The sequence below is a fragment of the Musca domestica genome, unplaced genomic scaffold (assembly GCF_030504385.1).
Source record: "Musca domestica strain aabys unplaced genomic scaffold, Musca_domestica.polishedcontigs.V.1.1 45, whole genome shotgun sequence".
In the NCBI taxonomy this organism is placed as follows: Eukaryota; Metazoa; Arthropoda; class Insecta; order Diptera; family Muscidae; genus Musca; species Musca domestica.
The window spans coordinates 750282-764843 of NW_026712335.1; the positions used below are offsets into that span (position 1 = coordinate 750282).

A 14562-nucleotide genomic window follows, 5' to 3' on the forward strand; every position below is an offset into this window, starting at 1 on the left:
CTGACGTCCATCTGCAAGTTCCCGATTATATACAAATCGTCACCATTCCCAACGCCAGCGTCACATGGTAATTCCTGATCTTCACTCATTTTTCAACGTCCACGAATTATCCCCTGCTAATCACAATTAACATCAATCACTATATGGCAGAGCCCAATTTGTACAATTCTACAATATGATCAAATTAGCCATTGAATAAATATTACTTCTTAAGATGGAAAAAAACGATTAGGAGAACATTTCCAACTGTATGGTAAAATTTAAAAGAGAGCTCGGCAAGAGTAGAATCACTTTCGAACGAATTGTGCTCTCACTCTAAAAAGAGAGAAGCGAAATTGAAACGAAGAGTATACTCGTTTTGTTTTTTTTTACTCCCAGGAGTGCTCCCGCTCGAATTGGAGCGAATTTCACTTTTTTCGGTGGTCTAGTCTCTTAACAGCATATTAAATTTATAGGCGTAGAAAACATTTGCCGATTCCAAAAAAACACATGCAACCAAAGATATATGTTTGTGTATCCGTGCACCCATGACTGTTGCATTTTCCCTTCAGGGTAAAGAGATTTTCTTACAACGCCTGACAATTGTTGGAAGTTGTATATTTTCCTTTGTACGGTTTCGCCCCGCTGTCAGTTAGTTTTAGTGGGGCAGATATTTCTGTAATCACGGGCTACAATGTGATCAAAACATGTTAAATGTAATTTAATGTTGGCGCTGTGATTAGCTGCAATTTATGTAACAAGTTTCTGCATGTAGTGGTTAAATGAAATTTGAACAATAAGAAATTGTGGGAACTTTTTTATGAACACCCGCGCAACAGATTTGAGATGTGGGCGCGAATAAAACATTTGGTAGCGGTAAAGAAATAAGAGGTGACAATAGGAAATTAACTGAAAATGCTACATTCAACCACACGTGCTGGTTCAATGTTGAAGTGGAACACGAGAAAATATTTCAAGTTTTAATTAATTAACAAGAGATAGATATCCCATCTGAACCCCAATTACACGAAGATCGGTCTGTTCGGAGAATAGATTTTCTTCGGATGCAATGTCTTTCATAGCAACAACATTTAGATGTTGGAAGTAACAGCTTGTTTCTGGATTTGATTCTGCCGCCCATTTTTTTTTTTTTGAGGACTCAACGTTTTAATCATAATTTGAGCTAAATTCTGGATATTGAATATATTGAATGCCTTTTAAAAGGAGGTGTGAAGATCTTTATTATCTCCAGCGTGATAAGTTCCCAGCCTTTAAAACAATACAAAAACAAGTAAGCAAAGGCTACAGTCGAGCGGGGCCGACCGTTGAATACCCTACAACACTACAATAAACGATACAGTTTATATAGGCGAGATACTCGAAAGAATTCCACAAGATATTGTGACAAATTATAAAAGAAAACCATCAGGTTTCGTTCTCTAATTTTCGAATAATAGCGACTTTAACTAATTTGCTCATTTCCAATTTATTTTTAGATGTTGCACGTAAACGGTCTTCCTAGATCTGGAACCAATATTTCCCAAAGACCTATAATCTCTCAGAAGTGGCAAAAGATTAACATTTATTATTGGTTTTTGACTGAAACGCATCTATATGAGATACAGACATTTGACTATATTCTTCAACGAAATAGTCAGAAGTGCGTCTTTCCTGTAGTTGTGAATTCTCCAAAAAGTCACTGGAATGGACATTTTCGTATTTTGTCTACAAAAGTTGGCAAACTATTTCACACATTGAATATTTTTGGGATGGCCATCCAAAACTGCTTGGCTTTTGCAATGTCCGGTAACCCCCATCCAAATGTGCTTGAGGATCGGGCAATAATTACGACCTGTTGACAAATTTTGCAGTTTTTTGGTCCATTTCAACCCCTAAATATATGGCGATCATCTCCAAAAAGAGTAGGCATCTATTCTGACCCTCATATTCTCCCCATGCAAAATTTCGTAATGATCGGGCCATAAATGCGATCTGTATATGATATCCTGATATCCTAACTACTTAGTTTTGTTAGCTGTAGAAATATTACCAAATGTTTAATTCAAAATGAAAATATGCCAAAAATATGACAAAATTGAAAAAATATGAGAAAATTTACAAAATCAATATTTTCATCTTTAGCGAGATATTTTTATGCGATTTTTTAGAAGTTTTTTCTTTTCTGCCAAGAGGCCATTCTGAATTAATGAGAACTGTCGAAATCAGTTCAGCCGTTCTGGACATAAAATAGATCTTTCAAGCATATCTTCTTTGATAGACATATATATCGCACATATTTTGCTATATATGCTTTTTGTTGGATGTTAACATCAATGTAAAGATCAGAAGTAACCTTGTCATGCCTTTGTGATTTCGCCGGGATTTAAAATATTCGCGGTTTAATGAAAAATTTTGAATTTTTTCAACAAAAAATATATGGTCTATTTTACCCGCTAAATATTATCCGATAACCACCCAAATTGGTAGGCTTCTTCCCCGCCCTAAACTCTAGCTACATCCGAAATTCCGCGTCGATTGGTCTATAATTGCGACCTGTACAGCTACTGCAAAATCCGACATTTTTTCAGTATTTGGTCCATTTCAACCCCTAAACATTTGGCGATCATCTCCAAAAGAAATAGGGTTCTATTCTGACCTTAACCCCACCTACATTTTAAATTTCGTGAAGATCGGGCCATAATTGCGACCTGTAGAGTGATTACAAATTAACATGGACAGACGGACAGACGGACAGACGGACGGACGGACATACATAGCTAGATCGACTCAGCTCGGCGAGCTAGGAAGATCCATATATACTTTCCTATATGGGAAACCAATATTTCGAGGTGTTACATAATTTTTGGCCCAATCAAACTTATAATACCCCCAACACATAGTGTTGTAGGGTATAATGATAGCCAGCAAAAAATCGCATTACCAAACAAATAAAAATGATTTAAATCCGGCCGAACTTTGAATATCCTCCACCATTTGGATCGAATTTGGCAATTCTCAAAGACAATAAAATCCTTTAAAAATTCTGTTACAATTTTAACAAGTAAGCAAAGGCTACAGTCGAGCGGGGCCGACCGTTGAATACCCTACAACACTATAATAAGTGATACAGTTTATATAGGCGAGATACTCGAAAGAATTCCACAAGATTTTGTGACAAATGATAAAAGAAAACCATCAGGTTTCGTTCTCTAATTTTCGAATAATAGCAACTTAAGCTAATTTGCTCATTTCCAATTTATTGGTAGATGTTGCACGTAAATGGTCTTCCTAGATCTGGAACCAATATCTCCCAAAGACCTATGATCTCTCAGAAGTGGCAAAAGTTTAACATTTATTATTGGTTTTTGACTGCAACGCATCTATATGAGATACAGACATTTGACTATATTTTTCAACGAAATCAGCGTTAACGAAATAGTCAGAAGTGCGTCTTTCCTGTATTTGTGAATTCTCCAAAAAGCCACTGGAATCGACATTTTCGTATTTTGTCTACAAAAGTTGTCAAACTCCTTCACACATTTAATATTTTTGGATGGCCATCCAAAACTGCTTGGCTTTTGCAATGTCCGGTAACCCCCATTCAAATGTGCGTGAGGACCGGGCGATAATTACGACCTGCTGACAATTTTGCAGTTTCGGTCCATTTCAACCCCTAAATATATGACGATCATCTCTAAAAAGTGTAGGCTTCTATTCTGACCCTCATCTTATCCCAATTCAAAATTTCGTAAGGATCGGGCCATAAATGCGATCTGTATATGATATCCTGATATCCTAACTACTTAGTTTTGTTAGCTTTAGAAATATTACCAAATGTTTAATTCAAAATGAAAATATGCCAAAAATATGACAAAATTGAAAAAATATGAGAAAAACTTACAAAATCAATATTTTCATCTTTAGAGAGATATTTTTATGCAATTTTTCAGACGTTTTTTCTTTCCTGCCAAGAGGCCATTCTGAATTAATGAGAACTGTCGAAATCAGTTCAGCCGTTCTCGAAATATATGAGATCTTTCAAGCATATCTTCTTTGATAGACATATATATCTCACATATTTTGCTATATATCCGATTTGTTGGATCTTAACATCAATGTAAAGATCAGAAGTAACCTTGTCATGGCTTTGTGATTTCGCCGGGATTTAAAATATTCGCGGTCTAATGAAAAATTTTGAATTTTTTCAACAAAAAAGATATGGTCTATTTTACCCGCTAAATATTATCCGATGACCACCCAAATTGGTCGGGTTCTTCCCCTCCCTTAACTCTAGCTACATGCGAAATTCTGCGTCGATTGGTCTATAATTGTGACCTGTAGAGCAACTGCAAAATCAGCAAATTTTTCAGTTTTTGGTCCATTTCAACCCCTAAATATTATGCAATCCTCTCCAAAAGAAATAGGGTTCTATTCTGACCTTAACCCCACCTACATTTTAAATTTCGTGAAGATCGGGCCATAATTGCGACCTGTAGAGTGATTACAAATTAACATGGACAGACGGACAGACGGACAGACGGACGGACGGACATACATAGCTAGATCGCCTCAGCTCGGCGAGATAGGAAGATCCATATATACTTTCCTATGTGGGAAATCAATATTTCGTGGTGTTACATAATTTTTGGCCCAATCAAACTTATAATACCCCCAACACATAGTGTTGTAGGGTATAAAAATGCCGAATGTAGCTGTTATATTAGGGTCTATACGACGACATGGACCTGCATAGGTAACATTTGTCATAAGCCATTACAATATTCAAGTGCGAAACTTAAAAAAATCGGTAACAATGTAGCTAAAATCATCAAAATACCGAATATCGGGAGATACCGTTATATGGGGGCTATACGAAGACGTGGACCGGCACAGACAATTTTCCGTCTTAGGTTGTAGTATCCATTACGAACCTCAAATACCAAATTTGAAACAATTTCTGTGAACAATGTCACTAAAATCATCAAAATACCGAATATCGGGATGTACCGTTATATTGGGGTTATACGAAGACGTGGACCGGCACAAACAATTTTCTGTCATAGGCTGTAGCATCCATTACGAACATCAATAATACCAAATTTGAAACAATTCCGGTGAATAATGTAGCTAAAATCATCAAAACACCGAATATCGGAAGGTACCGTTATATGGGGGCTATACCAAAACGTAGGTCCACGTTTTATAATCCATTTTCAATACCAAAAGTCCTGCAGACATAACATACATTTGAATAAAGTTTTATCAATCTAGTTGATTTCGTTCTGAAGCTAGAGTGATTTCCACAGACGGATGGACATCGCTAAATCGACATAGAATTTTATGCTAATCAAAAATATATATCGAGGTGTTACAAACGGAATGACAAGCTTAATATACCCTCCATACTATGGTGGAGGGCATAAAAAATGGATTTATAAAGTACATTTTGGTGCAAGCAACTACTTACCAAACAGCATCCTAACACCTTATTTTAACATGGACAAGACGTAGAAAGTAATTGTCAAATTTACTCCAAAAGCTAATAAATGTCAAATCAGCAAAGAACGGACAAAAATTGGGCAGGGCCGACTATAGGATACCCTACCAACTGTGATCGTTATTAATTGGGTGTTTCGGCTTTGGAGAGCTTTCAGTTTAAAATGGGGTGAACTTAATCGATTCTTACTCAAGTTGCTTTATCTAAATCGATGTGGTACAAAATTGGCACACTTAATGCTAATCGAAACCTGATCGTATGTTCCAAAATCCATTCTAATTGGACATACATAGCGTCGTTTACATCAAATGAGAGGGAAATATATTTGAAAAAAAAACTATATCCAAAGCTGAATCAACCTCAAAATAATTTGGAAAAAAATTAAGTCTGTATGTGCCATCTTGTATCTACTAGGTGAAACATTTATATATATATTGGAGGTATAGTTACACCTGATTTGATCTTCACCCAATTTGACATACCTGTTTATATGCCAAATTTTAGTTTAATTCATCGTATTTGGACTAATGTTTCACATTTAGTTACTGTGAACGTCAAATTCGGTGAAGATATTTTTGAGAGCCATATTTGAATCCGTGCCGATTATCACCAATTTTAATAGGGTTCGTCCTTGAGTCAAACAAATGAACAGTGGAAAATTTCATCTCAATCGGACATGGACAGATGAACGGGCGTACGGACATGCCTAAATCGACTCAGAATGTGATCCAATTGAGATATACAAAGGAAACTATGGGTATATATGTTTTCCTTCCACATGTTATATACAAATGTACAAAGACAATTTATTATCCTTATTATTGATATTAAAACTGTAGCATACTTTTAGGCATATTAAATTCATATATTTCTAAGACACCCTGTTAAACCAGCAGTTGCTATCGTAACGAATCAAGCAACCAACGCAATATGTCAGCGGGATACTGTGGCCGATTTTACACAATACCAGTCTCTTATACATAGACACCCCAATAGGTAATGTCAGTAATCAATCACTACTGACCAAGTGTATTCAAGAAATGCATTTTTCCTATAAACGTGGGCTTGCCATTCAGAAGTCACTAATGACATTTTCGGTATTAAGTCAGTAATCCATAAGAGGTATATGGAGATATTGAAAATAGTGAAGAAACACTTCATGAGGGTAATATAGAGAGATTTGTTTTTTACATTTACTTGGCATTTAGTCCGCTTTTGAGAAAACTTTTACTAGATCGCATAACTAGCTGATTTATTCATAACTCAATATATTGACCTTTTGGGGTAGGAGGTACTTGATGGAGTGGTCCGATATTGTCCATTTTCACACCTGTCCTAGCACAGATGCAAATATTAGAATTTGCAAAGTTGAACTAAAATCCAACTATCCTTTCTCTTTCTGTGAAGTAAAATATTTTTTGAAAATGTCGAACTTTTGTGGGGAGGTACCAGGAAGAGTGGACCGGTAAAGACCATTTACGAACTCGATATAAGTTTGATAATAATATTACGATGTACCTAGTTTGAACCAAATCGGATACTCCCTTCGAGAGTTATAGTGCGCACCAGCCATTCAAACAGAAGGACGATAATCGCTAGATCGACTCCAAATGTCCTGAAACGGATTTGGTCCAAAAAGACCTAGGGTCTAAAATCGCTATGAGGCCCGTTTTGGCCTTATGAAATGATATGTACCCTCTCTAGCCACATGGTTGAGGATATAAAAAGAAGCTATGTGCGGCCAGGCTGAATTTTTAATAACCTTCACCATTTGAAAGGAACATGAAAAAATTTGGGAAAATACCGCTTAAATTAAAATCGTTATATGGGGCGATACGAAGACGTGAACCTGCATATCTATGCCGCCTAAGAGGACGAGGAATAAAGGTTAAACAGTCATGTAGATATCACCTCACCTTGGGGAACTTCCTATTTCACTCTACTCACATATAGTTGATTATCCAATGTTTCAAACTTGGCCGGAGGATGCGCAATCTCAAACATCATACTATTTATACTATAATTTAATCACCAATAGTTGACCCCCCAAGGTCTTCGTGAGTCCTTTACTGTTTTAGGAACAACTCTAGTTTAGTAAAAACTCTTCGAATTTTTAAGTTAAGATAAGGACTAAAGTTAAGCCCTGTTTTAAATGCCGTATATTATAAAAACTATATTTTTAATTTATTGTTTTTTTCTTCCTCGCCAAAATTTCTCCGCCGCCGACAAAATATATAGAGCACCGCCGCCGATGAAAAAAAATCGTTTCGCTTCGTTGTCTGCTTTTTGCATTACCTTCATTCAACCCACAACCAGATGCTCCTGAAGCAGTATGGAAATAGCCTATAAATTAATAAATCTATTGCCACAAATCGATGAAATTAAAGAAATACTGAAATCAAATCCCGAAGGCGAATTTATTTTAAAGAAAACTTTCGAAACATTTAATGGAATCCAAAAGCAGAAACCATCAACAAGTGACTCTGATGATGGAGTTGAAGAATGTTATTTTCTTGTACAGGCATTGTTGGATAAGTTTTGGGAGGTAATACATACGGGACACTTTAGTGAGGTGCCACTGGATGTACGCAAAACATATGCCTTGGCTAGCTTTTGTAAGGTAAGTTCTGCGGGTCACTAACTCAGATTGCTGTCATTATCTCGAAAATTACAGATTATATTTCTCTTATTAGAATCCATGGAAAAATCACAAATTGAGAAATGTAATGAGGTACTGGATGATGCCATACTATTGGGCTGTTCTCAAAATATATTCAGCAATGAAGCGAAATTCATGAATTTACTAACAGAGTTATTCGACAGCGAGTTGGGTAAGTGGTTCCCATTAACACCTCAAATTTCGTATTTTAATAAAAATATCTCTACAGATCCCACTGTGGACCTACAATTGCCCATAATAGAACCCTTACCTCGGAGCTCGGTTGACTGTGATATTTTACGCCTAGATTGTCCATCCCTTGAGGAGTTTAATGAGAAATGTTTCACTCCCCAAGTTCCTGCCCTGTTACTCAACACCATCAGACATTGGCCGGCACTGGAAAAATGGCGAGATTTAAATTACATTCTAAAACTTGCCGGAAATCGTACGGTTCCCATTGAAATTGGTTCCAATTATACCACAGATGAATGGTCACAGCAATTAATGAAAATCAAAGATTTTCTCAAACGGCAATTTTCCCAACCAAAACAGCAATCGCCCAATGATGACAAACATGAAATAGAATACTTAGCTCAACATGAACTCTTCGAGCAAATACCACTGTTGAAAAATGATTTTTCAATACCCGACTACTGCTTGTTGGGCGAACACAAAGAGATGGTGGATATAAAAGCTTGGTTAGGACCAAAGGGCACCATTAGTCCAATGCACTATGATCCGAAACACAATATCTTGTGTCAAATATTTGGTTCGAAGAAAATCATATTAGCTTCACCCAAAGACTCCGACAATCTTTATCCACATGAGGGTGAATTCCTATCGAACACATCACAAATTAATGCAGCCTCACCGGATTTGGAGAAATATCCACGTTTGTCTATGGTAAAATTTTATGATTTAACCTTACAGGCAGGTGATTGTTTGTATATGCCACCGAAATGGTGGCATTATGTCGAATCGGAGAGTCCAAGTTTTTCCGTCAGTTTTTGGTGGGAATAAAATAAATGTGGAATGAATAATAGTTTGAAATGTGTTTTAATTGCTTCTTTCTTAGTGACTTCCAAGTCAAGGAGACTGAAAACTTGGAATGTTTGGTGTACCACCGCCAAATGCTCTTCTGTATGAGACTAATGATTATGGGAAGAAAAATGATCCTAAATGTGTCTTAATTCTTCGATACAGATCCAGAAATGCTACTTCTGGCCAGAAGATTAAAGCGACTAAAAACGACACGATAATATCTTATCGTTGATTACACAAATTTTCTTTTTTTACATTTAGAAAGAATACAATGGGCCAGGACGTCTCCAAGTAAAGCAAATGTCATAAGTCCTGAAGAAGAAACCAATCTATTAGAAAATTTAATGTACGTGTGACAGCAGACCAAAAGAAACCCCTATTTATAGTTGTATTTCGCACCAAATTGAATTATTTCGAAAAGTGGTTTCCCATTTAGGGAATATTTCAGACCTCGAAGACCTGCTAAATTGATGACTAATGGTACAAGATCCCAACACACAATGTCTTGTGTCTATTGAAAGATAATACACAGGGTGAGATGAAAAAAGTGCAACCAACTTCAGCTTGCTGTTATTTCTAAGCCACTCGTCCGATAGCTATTAAAATTATTCCAGTGATAGTTCATTATATTGTTTACAAGCGTACAAAAGCATTTTGGTGAGAATTTTCCAAAATTCTGATTTCTTTATATTTGGCTGGTAAACTACTACCGTGATACTGGTAGCGTAGCCCGACGTCAAGGAAGTGGACGGAAGAAAACAGCAACATCAGCAGAAATGGTTTGAAATGTAAAGAAGCGACTTGATCGAAACCCGCGTCGCAGTGACCGAAAAATGGCTCGTGAGCTGAACATAACGCAATATTCCATTCGGCAAATATTGAAAAATGAGCCATTGAAATTCCAAAAAGTGCAGAAACTTACACCGCAACAGACTCAAAGAGCTTAAGTGTTGCTTCGCTTGGCCGGAAGTGGTGAACTGCCGAATTTGGTTTTCTCCGATGAGAAAACATTTGTTGTCCAGCAGTTTGTAAACAAACAGAATGATCGTGTTTACTTGCCAAAGAGGTCAGCTGAAAATGTGCGCCACAACAACCCAAACGCAGGCCATGGTGATGGTGTGGGCCTCCATAACAGCCGATCGTCTCTCTCCGCTCGTATTAATCGACAGTGGCATCAGAATAAAACCCGAATATTATCACGAAAATATTCTGAAAGGTATTAAAGCCTTGGGCAGGCAAACATTTTGGCCACAGACCTTGAACATTCCAACAGAACTCAACACGTTCACACTCAACACGCTCCACCCAAGAATGGTTACAAAATGAGGTTCCTCGCTTCATTTCCAGCGCACAATGGCCACTAAAATTCCCAGATACCAATTCGTTGGACTTTTGTATGTGGAGTATTTCGAAAAGCAAGGTTGGCACTAAAAAATACGAATGTTTCGATTATATCAAGCAGGCGCTTCGACGGGAATGGGCCAAAATACCGCAGAGCAACATTCGGGCAACTTGTGACAATTTCATTGGCCGTTTACGGTCATAATACGTGCCAAAACTGACCAATTCGAACAAATCTAAACAAGTTCTAAAATTTGATGCTATTTCCGACAAAGCCATAGTTTTTACATTTTGTTTCAAATTTTATTGAATGAAAGCAAATTCAATAAAATTTGAAACAAAATGTAAAAACTATGGCGTTTAACTTTGTTGCAGTTTTTTTAACTCACCCTGTATGGTTATATTATTGAATATTCATCATAAAACTATCAGCACTTACTTGAAGTTTCCATGTCATGTAGGAACAACTTGTAGACATCTAGAAACACAAAAATAAAAATTATTTGTTATAAAATACTGTAAAAACTGTATTGTAAACACTTACGATTGAATATGATTGCTTGTTTGGCCATTTTGTTGACAATCTCATTAAATTTTAAAGTTAAGACGAAGCACTAACTACCCTTGTACCATACACCACAATGGATGACAAATAATAGGAATACAAAAATATCCAAAATTTGGATGAAATTCGACTGAGTCTACTTGAATGAATGTAAATATAGTAAAAGGGGATTTCTAACATGAATTGGATTTAGGAATATAAAGACCTACAACATAATTTTCCTAGATAGAGCCCACAAAAAGTGAAGTTGGGATGCATCTTAAAGAGAAGAAAAATCATCTGAATAAAGAAAATTAATTACCCCTTGAAGCTTCCAGGGATCAATTATAAGCCAAAGCTCCGTTACTTAAAAAAACCCAATGATTGCCAATTTCTATCAGATGTAAATGTTAAAGCAACAACTTCAAATCAGTTAACAGGCTAATTGGAAACATTGTTTCAGTATTATATTGAAACGTAAGGACTTAAGATAAGATGCGGATTTTGCAGCAAAATTCCCAAGATCATTGCAGTTTTTCAACAACCCATTAGTTATAGAAGAAGATTAGATTATTTATTTCTATTGTCTTCAATTATGTGGTGTAGGCGCTACAAGAATGGAAACATTTTAACGGAAACTCTAATTTTTATAACACTTATCGCACACACTTTAAAAAAAGTCGACTACAACCGAAAATTATTTTCAATGACATTATTTAGAAAAATTAACGACATTTCTATTCCACCGCGCGTCGAGAAATGTTAGCCTTTAATACCGGATGTACAATAGCACCAATAAAAGTTTCCAAGAGCGATTTTTTTCTTTCACACATAAAACAATTAAGATTTTCTTTGCCATTTTTTCACACACATCGGAACACAATTCAAAATATTGATTTTAAACTCAAACACACATTTCACAAATCAAAATAATGGCAATTTAATTAATTTAAGAACTTTTTAATGCAAATAAACTCACAAAACTAAATCTGCAATTTTTATGCCGCGAATAACGGTAAAGGGACGCAATGCTATAAGAGTTGCCAGATTGAGTGGTCGTATAGCATAGCCTAAATTAAAATCGTTTCAACGGCGACGTAAAATTCAAACAATGCTTAATATCATGGTGCAAAAATACAGGTAGTCACATCGACACAGCTGCTGGAACAATGAACTGTTAAACCAATTTTGAAATTGAAAAATTTGAATGAAAAATTATTCAAACTCGTTAAAATTGTTTAAAAATGCATGTCATGGCAACATCCGATTGGTGTCGTATAAGAAAACATATAAAAATCTACTTATTTTTGAAAAAAAAAAAATATTAAAAATTTGATATATCAATGTTCCCAAGCGTTGATGCATCTACCTAAATTCTCCTACCATGGCTTAATACGATTGCTAAAGACTTCGAGACATGTGGTATGTTCCGGAACTTCAAGAATGTAAAGTTTTTAACTGGATAACCGATTTTCCCTTTATGATTCGAAAAAAAATTGGAAAAATAGTAGATTCTTTAGGTTTTGGAACAAAGCAATGGTATTCCTCTTCCACCATGCTTAGAGACATATTAAAACATACAGGGTGAGATGAAAAAACTGCAACTAACTTCAGACTGCTGCCATTTCTAAGCCACTCGTCCGACAGCTATTAAAATTATTCCAGTGACAGCTCATTATATTGTTTACAAGCGTATAAAAGCATTTTGGTTAACAATTTTCCAGAAAAAAAGTTATTCGTAATAAAATTCAAGCGTGATAGTGTGATTTCTTTATATTTGGCTGGAAACCACAAGTCGCAATGTTCCACTCGGTAAATATTGGAAAATGAGCTCGGGGTAAAGCCATTGAAATTTCAAAAAGTGCAAGAACTCACACCGCAACAGGAAGAAAATAGACTCAAAAGAGCTAAAGAGTTGCTTCGCTTGGCCGAAAGTGGTGAACTGCCGAATTTGGTTTTCTCCGACGAGAAAACATTCGTAGTCAGTTCCACTCGGCAAATATTGAAAAATTATCTCGGGGTAAAGCGATTGAAATTTCAAAAAGTGCAAGAACTCACAACGCAGCAGAAAGAAAATAGACTCAAAAGAACTAAAGATTTGCTTCGCTTGGCCGAAAGTGGTGAACTGCCGAATTTGGTTTTCTCCGATGAGAAAACATTCGTAGTCCAGCAGTTTGTAAACAAACAAAATGATCGTTTTTACTTGCCAAAGAGGTCAGCTGAAAATGTGCATCTTCGGTTGGCCACCAGAACTCAAGCGCCGGCCATGGTGATGGTGTGGCATCAGAATAAATGCCGAATATTACGCGAAAATATTCTGGAGGGTGTTTTAAAGCCTTGGGCATGCAAACATTTTGGCCGCAGACCTTGGACATTCCAACAGGAAGACTCAGCACCATCGCATTCAACACGCGCCACCCAAGAATTTTTACAAAATGAGGTTCCTCGCTTCATTTCCAAAGCACAATGCATTTATATGCTCTGTTCCAGAACTTGCAACAATCTGCTAGTTGTGCATTTTTTCGGTATTTTAAAGGGGAAATCGATTATCGCAGTAAAAAATTGTATATTCTTGCAGTTCTGGAACATGCCAATATATTGGAAGTATATTTGAACCGTTTTTTTCATATTCGTTATATTTGCTTAATTCTAAATTTGGTCGTATGTGTCAAAAACCCATCCTATTTGGGGGGATATTAACCATTTGGTGCTCAAAAACGTGAAATCGGGTGAAGATATATATGACAACTACACCTAAGTCTCTTTTTACACGGTAGATTGGTTCCAGAAGAAGCCGTGTAAAAAAGAAACGTGTAAAAAAGGACATTGATCTTATACAAAAATGGGTGATTTGTTCCTAATCTCTAAAACCTATTAAAATTAGTGAAAAACAAGAATTTTAATTTTTTTAATTTTTTCTTTACCAAACGCGACTTATTGCATTGACAGTTTACAAAATATTAACACGTTTCAATTACTCTGACCAGTAAATTTTATTGTATGCACATAAAGGGAATTCCCCTAAATTAGTGCTATTCACATTTGCTTTGACCAACAAAAATTGTTTGTACGCGCTAAAGGGGAATTCACTTAAATCTTTAAGCTAGTGTTCGCAAACTATCGATACTATCGATGGTTTCAGACTTTTTTTTCTTTTTTCAATTTTCAAACCGTGTTATATCAAAACCGTGTGCAAAAAGACCGTGTAAAAACAGACTTAGGTGTATATCCAAATCTGAATCAATCTCGATAAAACTTAGCAAATAGTTTTCTGAACTGTATTTTACATCTTGTCTGTAATACCAATTTCATAGTGTATATTACGGCTGTGGAGGACTTTAATATCAGATTGGAGAGACATTATTTCTTCCCAATCCGATCCGACACAGAATGTGATTCTATGGACAAAAAACGAAACGAATTTTATTAAGGTATTTATGTATATATTTTATTATTAAATCTATGAACTATATAATTCTGTGTTCTGAACCTTATAGGTTT

The 14562-nt window shown here is 36.0% G+C and overlaps 1 protein-coding gene across 1 annotated transcript; it reads left to right on the forward strand.

The window, feature by feature from the left end:
* The first annotated feature begins 7744 nt into the window (after positions 1-7744).
* Positions 7745-9177, forward strand: LOC101900399 (bifunctional peptidase and arginyl-hydroxylase JMJD5). Its single transcript, XM_005189007.4, has 3 exons — positions 7745-8096; positions 8151-8307; positions 8365-9177. The coding sequence occupies exons 1-3, from the start codon at positions 7809-7811 to the stop codon at positions 9153-9155; spliced, it is 1236 nt and encodes a 411-aa protein (XP_005189064.2). The 5' UTR covers positions 7745-7808; the 3' UTR covers positions 9156-9177.
* The last annotated feature ends 5385 nt before the right edge of the window (positions 9178-14562 follow it).